Source organism: Macaca mulatta, chromosome 6, assembly GCF_049350105.2.
Source record: "Macaca mulatta isolate MMU2019108-1 chromosome 6, T2T-MMU8v2.0, whole genome shotgun sequence".
NCBI lineage: Eukaryota > Metazoa > Chordata > Mammalia > Primates > Cercopithecidae > Macaca > Macaca mulatta.
The window spans coordinates 32,794,945-32,806,155 of NC_133411.1; the positions used below are offsets into that span (position 1 = coordinate 32,794,945).

The 11,211-nt window shown below is 38.0% G+C and overlaps 1 protein-coding gene across 42 annotated transcripts in view; it reads right to left on the reverse strand.

Annotated features, from left to right (window-relative positions):
• The window catches only part of DROSHA (drosha ribonuclease III), a 137,029-nt gene that overhangs the window by 40,869 nt on the left and 84,949 nt on the right, over nt 1-11,211 (reverse strand). For all 42 annotated transcript variants that reach the window (XR_013418018.1, XR_013418017.1, XR_013418016.1 and 39 more), the window contains 2 exon segments: nt 10,058-10,196; nt 9,323-9,383 (listed from right to left, as the gene is read on the reverse strand). Coding sequence is in view for 36 of the 42 variants with exons in the window: in NM_001261157.1 (NP_001248086.1) it covers nt 9,323-9,383; nt 10,058-10,196 (200 nt within the window). In the remaining 6 variants the exon portion in view is untranslated.

The window sequence follows — 11,211 nt, forward strand, 5'->3', positions numbered from 1 at the left end:
TCCTTATTTTACTTAATAATGGTCCCAAAGCACAAGAGTCATGATGCTGGCATACTGTTATTTATTTACTTTTTACTTTTATTTTAGGTTCAGGGGTACATGTGCAGGTTTGTTACATAGGTAAGCTGCATGTCATGGGGTTTGGCATACAGAAGGCATGTTGTTATAACTCTTCTATTTTATTATTGTTGCTGTTAATCTCTTACTGTGCCTAATTTATAATTTAAACTTCATTATAGGTATGTATGTGTAGGAAAAAACACAGTACGTATAGGGTTATGTACTATCTTTGGTTTCATGCATTCGCTAGAGGCCTTGGAAGGATAAGCGGGGGGATGACTAAATATGAGGAAGAACCTGAATGTCTGATTCAAGGCTGGCTGCTGAAAGAGAAAATATGAGTCTGGGGATATACACAGGGAGAAAAACCAAAGGGATGCACTGAGGAGGGAAGGAGGACACATAGAGTCCCTGGGGTCTGAGCAAAAACAGCAAAGGACAGGCTTGGGCATGAGCAGAAGCTGGCCTCACTAACTACAGGGGTTTTCTTAAATCTCTCTGACACCAAACCACATCTCCCCAAAAAACTCAATAGCTGCCTGTCGACTCTCAACCTATCTGGCTTTCAAGGCCATTCTTTATCTAGTTTCATCATACCCACCCCTTTTATCTACTTTTAACAGCAACTTTCAACTCCATGTTGATCAACCTGCACAACTATACCATGCACATACTATCCCCTCTCCTTTCCCTGCTACCTCTCCCAAATCGCACTCATTCCTACAGCCAACTGGCAGGCCGACCCTAAGTACTGGAGCTTCCAGGGGTGCGGGCTAACTCCCACCATCCCACCCCCATTCCCACAGAACTTTAACCCTTATCACTCCATTTACAACAAAATTAGATCATATCTGTATTATTCTGCTTCATGTGTGCCAGTTTAATTTCCATATGTAAAGTATCCCTATAGTTTCCATATATAGTAGAAAATTTAAAATATTTGTAAATTATTCTTAGCTACCAAATCATCTACTTAGAAATTTAAGCACAACTGCTATCATTTCACTTACTGCATTAGTAAGTTTATTCTTCTACCCTACTATTCCTCCACATTTTGGAATTTTACAGGAAATAAAACGTAATAGGAAAAATCTGGTAAGTTGTGAACAATGAATAAGTGATTCTGAACCCTCCTTTCAATTTATGGCCTTTAATTTATGTGAAAACAATCATTTTTGGTAAGCAATTACAGGTGAAGCATCCATAATCCAAAATCCAAAGTATTCCAAAATTTGAAACTCTTGAGTGTCAATATGATGCCACAAGTGGAAAGCTCCACACCTGACCTTATGTGACAGGCTCAATAAAAACTTTGTCTATACAAAAGTATTAATAATGTTGTATAAAATTACCTTCAGGCTATGTTAGTCTAAACCCATCTGGTTTTCAAGGCCATTTCAAGGCCATCTTATATATATTTCATATATATAAAATATGTATGAAATATAAGTGAATTTCAGTTATAATTGTGTCCTATCCCCAAGATATCTCACTATGTATATGCAAATATTCCAAAATCCAAAAAAATCTGAAACACTGCTGGTCCCAAGCATTTTGGATAAGGGATACTCAACTGTAATAGCCAATAATGGGAAATGAAAAAGAGAGACAGAGAAAGAGAAAATACATTCATATCTAGTTGACAAATTCATAATCTCATAATTCAGTTAAAAAAAACAGGGGGCGGGGAGGCCAGGTGTGGCTTATGCCTGTAATCCTAGCACTTTGGGAGACTGAGATGGGAGATTGCTTGAGGCCAGACGTTCAGGACCAGCCTAGGCAACAAAGAAAGACCTTGTCTGTACAAAAAATTAAAAAATTAACCAGGTGCGGTGGCACATTCCTGTAGTCTCATCTACTCTGGAGGCTGAGGCGGGAGGACCACTTGAGCCTGGGAGGGCAAAGCTGCAGTGAGTTATGATTATACCACTGCACCCCAGCCTGGGTGACAGTGGGAGACCATGTCTCAAAAAAAAAAAAAAAAAAAAAAAAAAAAAAGCTGTAGGTCCTAAAACAAACTTTTCTTATATATACTAGAAAGTTTGTTGCCACTCCACTAGCCAAGAGTGACTCAAAAGTTCCACAGTGGAGTATAACACATTATATTAACAAAAAAAAATTTCAAAACTTTTCAATACTGAGATTTTGCTTTCTGTCAAATACACCAGAACTTCAAAAGCATCTGCCATCATTCTTGGAGAAAGCATCAAGGAATAGAGGCATGATTTAATGGTAAGACGATGTTAACTCCTAAGTCTTCCTGCAATTTCAAGAAACCTATTAAGCTACTGTCCTGGGTAAGGATAGAAATAAGAAAGAAATAGTGAGTTTTAAAAAATAAATTCTTTTTCATGAGCCAGTAAAATAAAAATGCATTTTCTGTGGCACAGGCTTTATCTTCTTCCTAATAGTGCAAAGTACTATACAGAAAAATCTTCACATGGAAAGCAAGAAACTGGGGGCAAAGGAGTTGGGGACAAACCATATTTGGATGTCTAATGCATTTTTAAAGAATAATAAGACATTTGGCCAAATATGACAATAAGTCATATTTGGTATATGCTTGAAGTCAAATATTATTTTAAATGAAGTCATACTGGCTTTAAGTTTTACCTTAATTTCTTTTATAAACTTTCATGGAGACAAAAACTATATCTAGGGTTTTAATAACCACAAAGTTGAATTATTATTCATTTTGTTGAAATACAAGGTCATGGTTCTAACCAGGTTTATTCAATAGAGAGTCTGCCATTTATTAAATATCCAACATATGTTTTTCTGTATCTACATTATGACTAAACTCTGGCAATAAGCCATAAATAAGAATGGGGATTAAATACCACTTTAGTTTATTATTATACTGTATAATTCCTAAGCCAATGGTTTATCTGGAAAAATGGGAAGAGTGGGCTGCTAGTCCTCATAGCAGTAGCAAATCTTTTGTTCCTTCTTTCATTGCTTAGACTTTCTTTAATCACCCTCCTTATAAATACTAGCAGGTTCCAAGATGAGATGTTTACTAAGCAGTAAACACTCCAATTGTTTTTAAGAAGTGAATCAACAGAGGCATTATGAAATGTAGATTAACTGTAACATTTATACAGGACATTTTGTCTGAGGAATGCACTTTATAGAACACAACAATCTCCCTGTAACAGTAAGTACTGTAAGGTGCCATTCACTCCAAGGAAAGCCATCTCGGGATAGGCCAAATCCAGTGAGGGTAGGCAGAATCTTTCGCACTCTGGCATCCCAAGCCTCAAGCAGTGACTCACAGAGTAGAGCTAGAGGGGGCCTTGGAGGTCAGTGGGAACTTCTACCCAATTCAGGATTCCTTCACCTCACCGCATCTGCCTGGACACTTGTAGGGAGGACAGGCCACAGACCTAGTAGATCTGAAACTACTGGACTTGGGAATTAACTTGAAGCATTTAGGGTGGTAAATTCATTCAGTGGAATTTATATATATTTATTTATATATATTTATATATATATATTTATATATATATTATTGTGCTTTTAATGCAAAATATACTTGCAACTACCATTTCCTTAAATACAGAGACATTAACAAATAGTCCATATGTGTCTCTCTGTTGGTCCAATAATTTTTTTTTTTTTTTTTTTTTTTTTTGAGACAGAGTCTCACTCTGTCACATGATCTTGGCTCACTGCAACCTCCACCTCCTGGGTTCAAGTGATTCTCCTGCCTCAACCACCTGAGTAGTTGGGATTACAGGAGGCCACCACCATGCCTGGCTGATTTTTGTGTTTTTAGTAGAGACAGGGTTTCATCATGTTGGCCAGGCTGGACTTGAACTCCTGACCTCAGGTGATCCACCCACCTCGGCCTCCCAAAGTGCTGGAATTACAGGCATGAGCCACAGTGCCTGGCCAAGATTTTTATGCATTATATGTAGCAATGACTCTCCAAAAGAAAAAAAATCAAATCAAACCAAGGCAGCTTGATTTTCCCCTTTTTTCCATTGCTACTCTTTTGGCCCCTCCTTCCCAAGGGTCTTACTGATAATACATGGATTACTTGAATGCCACCAAAGGCCTAATCCTTCAGACACCCTTTTTGTGGTAACAGTTCATCACAATTTGCATGAATGAATTAAATATAACTATTCAGCTCACATTTAGTTGGTTAAACACTGACGTTTTTAAAATTATGGGTGGCATATTCGCTTGAGATAACAGCATCATAAAAGTTAATTATTTTGTAGTTTTCATGGGCAGCCAGGCTATCAAGAATTATTTATTAATTTTAAGGCTTCATGCCTTTTTTGTAAACCCTAGCCCAACCCAAATGAGATTAAGAAAGATACTACCCAGCCATTTAAACTGCTGACCATAACCCTTCTTGATCCCCCCCATTGCCCTATTTATCTAGTCAATAAGTAAATAGCCTGGGATAAAGTAGTATGATGAATGGCATTCCTTCCTTTAATACTTATTTACTGAGTACTTGTTCTGTGAAAGGTCCTAGTTACAAAGAATGGAGAGAAAAAACATGGGTAGGACCATAGAACTTCAAAATCCTTACAGTCCAGTAAAGAAAAATAGCCCCATAACACAATTATGGGTGCACAGAAGAACAAGAATATGTACCATAAAATAAATACCAGCAGGATTTGAGCCGGATATTACAAGGTTACATGGGCATTACAGAGGAAGTTTTACAATGCGATCAGCACACAGGGAAGGGACAGGGTATGCTTGACAACCCAGGTAAGCAGCTCTGTCTTACTTGGGTAAATCTGTGAGAAGCTGTGCCCAGCTGTGGACTGCTAGCTGATAGCAGTCAACTAGCAGCAGATCCTGGCAGCCAACGCCAAGAGGCTCTCTCTGAACAGACACTTGGGGTCAACTCTGCATCAGCAAAAAAATCATATTCAGGGCAAGAGCCTCTCAACACAAGCAGCAAAGGCCAAATGTCAAAGGACAAGAGAGATTATTTGTTTATTCTCTGTCAATATCATTTTCAAAATGGTAAATTCAAACATCACACAGTTTCTCAGGTGTCATCCCTTCTGCCATGGTAAGAAAGCCACCTGTTTGTAACAGAGCAAAAGAAAACATAAATCATGGGGTTCGAATGATGTTACCAAAAGACATAATTTACATACCAACAACTGCGGGAGGGGAAGATGAGACAAAGATGATTTAAAGCCAGATTTTCATCATTGAAAAGTACATGTCTATGGTGTTTGTGTAGCCATGTTAGAGGGCTATGGGTATTTAGGATTCTACTTATCAAAATACAGACTTTACAACATCACAGGAAAAGAAAACTACAAACCAGTATCTTGTGAATATAGACACACAAATCCTAAGCAAAATACTACCAAACTGAATACAGCAGCACATGAGAAGAATGAGATAACCAAACTGAATACAGCAGCACATGAGAAGAATAAAACCATGGTCACACCATCCCCAAGGGTGTGATTAAGAGCTGTTTTAATTCATTCTTTTCTGATCTTAGACTCTCACAGAATATCACGTGAGGTGTATGGGCAGATGATCATTTTCAAACAAGAATTTTAAAGCTCTATCCTGCTTTTCCTTTTACCTCTTGATTGAAGAGGTTTGGTTTATGATAACCTCAAAGGCAACAACTCAAGGCAAGTCAATTTTTTAAAAACCTGACACATGAAGGAGATATTGGAAAAGGAAGCCATGTCAGCCATTGCTAGCAATTTTTGTGGAGGCCAGTGGGCAGCTGAAGTAATTGCCTCAAATTCCTGTCACTTCCAACCCTACTCTGTCCACCTTTAATCCATCTGTCTGGATCCCCAGAATGATAAGCATAGCTATTCCACTTTCCAACCCCCCATCTTAAAAAGAAAGCCACCCTCAAGTAATTTCCTCTACTGGCTTTCCAAATAGAACCTGCTGTACCTCACACACAAAGATAATCCTCCTTGCAAGCAACCCCAGAACCTCATCAGCCATTAAGCATTTGCTTCCATTCAGTTTTCAAACTGTGTTAATAAGTTTATATAGACCTAGGCCATTCCATTCCCAGATTATTCGAAGGCCTCAAGACCACACATAAATGAGAATATCAATATGGGAAGGTATCTTATAAAACCAGGAAATTAAATAAGAAAAGCTAACGTACAAAACTTTCTGACTCGTTATATGAGGCTAGTATTACCATTGTAATGAAACTAGACAAATCATCACAGGAAAAGAAAACTACAAACCAGTATCTTGTGAATACAGACACACAAATCCTAAGCAAAATACTACCAAACTGAATACAGCAGCACATGAGAAGAATGAGACACCACAATCAAGTGGGAGGCATTCCAGGAAAGCCAGGTTGGTTTAACACCCCAAATCAATTAGAATAAGAGAATAAAATGACATGATTATGTTAACAGCTACCGAAAAAGCATGTGACAAAATTCAACACCATTTCATGATAAAAACACTTAGCAACTAAGAATAGAAGAGACCTTCTTTACTCTGATAAAAAGCATCTATAAAAACCCAACAGCTAACATCACCCTCAATAGTGAAAGACTGAATGCTTCCTACTGAGATTAGGAAGACAAAGATCTGCTCTCAATACTTCTATTCAGTATTGTACTGAAGGCTCTAGACAGGGCAACTAAGTTAAGAAAATGAAATTAAAAGGATTACACAGGAAGAAGTAAAACTATTGCTATTTGTAGATAATATTAGTTCATGTATAAAAAAATCCTAAGGAATCCACTAAAAAACTACTAGACCTAATAAACAGGAACAACAAGGTTGGAGGTCATAAGACCAATACACCAAAATTAACTGTATTTCCATACACTTTCAATGAACAACCTGAAAATGAAATTAAGAAATCAATTCCAGGCCGGGCGCAGTGGCTCACACCTGTAATCCCAGCACTTTGGGAGGCTGAGGCGGGCGGATCACGTGGTCAGGAGATGGAGACCATCCTGGCCAACATGATGAAACCCCATCCCTACTAAAAATACAAAAAAATAGCCAGGCATGGGGGCGGGCGCCTGTAGTCCCAGCTACTCAGGAGGCCGAGGCAGGAGAATGGCGTGAGTCTGGGAGGTGTAGCTTGCAGTGAGCCAAGATCGTACCACTGCACTCCAGGCTGGGCGACAGAGAGAGACTCCATCTCAAAAAAAAAAAAAAAAAAAAGATTCCATTTATAACAGCACAAAAAAGAATAACATACTTCAGAATAAATTTTGCAAAAGATGTGCAAAATGTATACTCTGAAAACCATAAAACATTTTGAAAAAATTTTAAAAGACAGATAAATGGAAAGACATCCAAGTTCATGAATCAGAAAACTTAAGATTAAGATGGTAAGCCTGGGCAACATAGCAAGAGCCCTGTCTCTATGTAAAAAAAAAAAGAAAAAGAAAAAGAAAAAAAAAGGTTAAGATGGTAATCATCAACCTAAATGCCCTTCAATGATAGACTGCATAAAGAAAATTTGGGGCCAGGCACAGTGACTCAGGTCTGTAATCCCAGCACTTTGGGAGCTCAAGGCAGATGGATAACTTGAGGCCAGGAGTTGGAGACCAGCCTGGCCAACATGGCGAAACCTCATCTCTACCAAAAATATAAAACTTAGTCAGGCACGCTGGTGCACACCTGTAATCCCAGCTACTCAGGTGACTGAGGTGTGAGAATCGCTTGAACCCAGGAGGCGGAGGTTGCAGTGAGCCAAGATCATGCCACTGCACTGCAGCCTGGGCAACAGAATGAGACACTGTCTCAAAAAAAAAAAGAAAAAAAATGTGGTACTTCTACACCATGGAATACTATGTAGCCATAAAAACAAATGAGATCATATCCTTTGCAGGAACATGGATAGAGCTGGAGGCCATTATCCCTAACAAACGAACAAAGGAACAGAAAACCAAATGCCACAGATTACATGGACACATAGAGGAGGACAACACACAATGGGGCCTTTCGGAGGGTGGAGAACGAAAGGAGGCAGAGGATAAGGAAAAATAACTAATAGCTATTAGGCTTAATACCTGGGTGATAAAATAATCTGTACAACAAACCTCCATGACACAAGTTTACCTATGTAACAAACCACACTTTAAATAAACATTTTTTAAAAAGATGGTAATGATTTCCAAATTGATCTACAGAATCAACATAATGCCTATCAAAATCCCTACTGACTTCTTTGCAGAAACTGACAAGCTAATCCAAAAATTTGTAAGGAAATGCAATAAACTCAGGATAGTTAAAACTTCATCAAAAGTTTTGTACTTCAAAGGCCATCATCGAGAGAGAAAAGACAACTCACAGAATGAAAAAAATGTTTGCAAATCTGATAAGGAATTTGTATCTGAGAATATATTTAGAAACTATTATAACTCAATAATTTAGAATAACCCAATTAAAAATGGGAAAAGGATTTGAACAGATATTTCTCCGAAGAAGATGAACAAATAGTCAATAAACACATGAAAAGATGATCAATTTCATGAGCTCTGACAGAAATGCAAATCAAAACCACAATGACATAATACTTCATATTTACTAGAATAGAAGGGCTAGAATAAAAAAGACAGACAATAACAAGTGTTGACAAAAATGTAAAGACATTGGATCCCTGCTATATTGCTGCTGGGAATATAAGATGGTGCAGCCACTTGGGAAAACAGTCTGGCAGTTCCTTAAAAGGTTAAACAGAGTTACCATATGACCCAGCAATTCTACTCCTAAGTGTATACCCAAGAGAAATCAAAATATATGTCCAAACAAAATCTGTACATAAATATTCACAGCAGCATTATTCACCAGCCAAAAAGTACAAACAATCTCAATGCCCATTAACTGAAGGACAGATACATAAAATATGGTATGCTCACATCATGGAATATTACTTAGCAATAAAAACAATGAAGTATTGACACATACCATACTATGGACAAATCCTGAAAACATGCTAGGTAAAAGAAGACAATTGCAAAGAACTGACTTACATGATACCTTTCACATAAAATGTTCAGAAGAGACAAATCCATAGAGGTTAAAAATAAATTGGTGGTTGCCTAGGACTGGGCAGGCTAAGGAACATGGGGAGAGATTACTAATGGGTACCGGGTTTCTCTTTGGGGTAATGTCAATGTTGCAAAATTAGATAATGGCCATGGATACACAATTTTGTGAACTTACTAAAAACCCTGAATTGTATGCTTTAAATGAGTAAATTGTATAGTATGTGAATTACATATCAATCAAGTTGTTTTTTAAAAATCAACTTTACCTTGAGGGAGTTGGGTCATCTTGGCCAAGGCGTGACATAATATTTATCAAGGTGTTAATCCCTATTTAAAATAAAAACAAATACACAAGTAAATACGGATAGAAGAATTATAGGACCATCATATTACAGTAGAAAAAAATTATCTCATGTCAATGTGATTTTAAAAGATTTGGAATCTACCTGTCTAAAAGTGTAATAAACAATTATTTAAAACACTGGATAGGAAAAAGAAATTTTTCTAAAAAACTCATCAACCCTTATTATAGTTCTTGCTCAAAGTAAATATTATAAAAGAGTCCATGCGGTGGCTCTAGGCGCGGTGGCTCATGTCTGTAACCTCAGCACTTTGGGAGGCAGAGGCGGGTAGATCACTTGAGGTCAGGAGTTCAAGACCAGTCTGGCCAATATGGCAAAACCCTGTCTCTAATAAAAATACAAAAAAACTAGCCAAGTATGGTGGCATATGCCTGTAATCCCAGCTATTCAGGAGGCTAAGGCAGGAGAATCGCTTGAACCCAGCAGGCAAAGGTTGCAGTGAGCTGAGATTGTGCCACTGCACTCCAGCCTAGGTGACAGAGTGAGACTCTGTCTCAAAAAAAAAAAAGAGTCAGTAATCACTAGAATATGAAATGGTGAAAGAGTCACCCAGGGAACCATTCCTAGAAGCGAAATAATTTACAACAGAAAACACAGGCCAAAATAGGATCTTCACATCTTAAAATCATCCAGACATACCTTTCTTCCGCATGTGCATGTGATGAACTTTTCTGTCTCCATATTTGGGCTGCCGAATTCCACAGTTAGACAAAGAATTCCTGGCATGATCAGGATTCATTCCAAAATTTAAATGATGACTTGGATGAGTCATGGCCAGCTAAAATTTCAATAAAATAAGTTCAGTCTTTAAAACAGCATAAACTAGATGCAATGGTTCACACCTGTAATCCTAAGGTGGAAGGACCACTTTAGCCCAAGAGATCAAGACCAGCCTGGCAACACAGTGAGACGCCATCTCTACAAAAAATAAAAAATTAGCCTGGTGTGGTGGCACATGACTGGAGTCCCAGCTACTCAAGAGGCTGAGGTGGGAGGATCACTTGAGCCCAGGAGGTCGAGGCGGCAGTGAGCTATGATCACACCACTGCACTCTAGCCTGGGTGACAGAGGGAGACCCTGTCTCAAAAAACAAAAACAAAACAAAAACTCAGCATGGGGGCACCATCTTTGTATCATCCTAAATTAAGCAGGAAAGGGAGCTGTCTGTCCATTTAAATTTTAAGCCCTGATCTTTCCATCTTATCTCCCCAAGTATCTGCAAACAGACGACCTACAGAATGGCAGAAAATATTTGCATACTATATATCCAACAAAGGACTAATATCCAGAATCCACAAGGAACTAAAACAAATCAGCCAGAAATAATAATAATAATACTAATAATCCCATTAAAACGTGGGCAAATGACATGAACAAACATTTTTCAAAAGAAGATATAAAAATGGCCAACCAACATGAAAGAATGTTCAACATCACTAATCATGAGGGAAATGCAAATTAAAACCACAAGGAGATACCACCTACCACTCTGCCCCAGTCAGAGTGGCCATTATTTAAAAATCAAAAAACAGCAGGTGTTGGTGTGATGCAGTGAAAAGGGAAGGCTTATAATACACTGAACTTTATATAAGCTATATGAATTAGTATAACCTCTACGAAAAACAGTATGGAGATTTCTCAAGAAACTAAAAGTGGATCTAACACTTGATTCAGTCCTCCCACTACTGTGTATCTACCCAAAGGAAAAGAAGTCATTCTATCAAAAAGACACCTGCACTTCTATGTTTACTGCAGCACAATTACAATTGCAAAGCTATGGAATCAACCTAAGT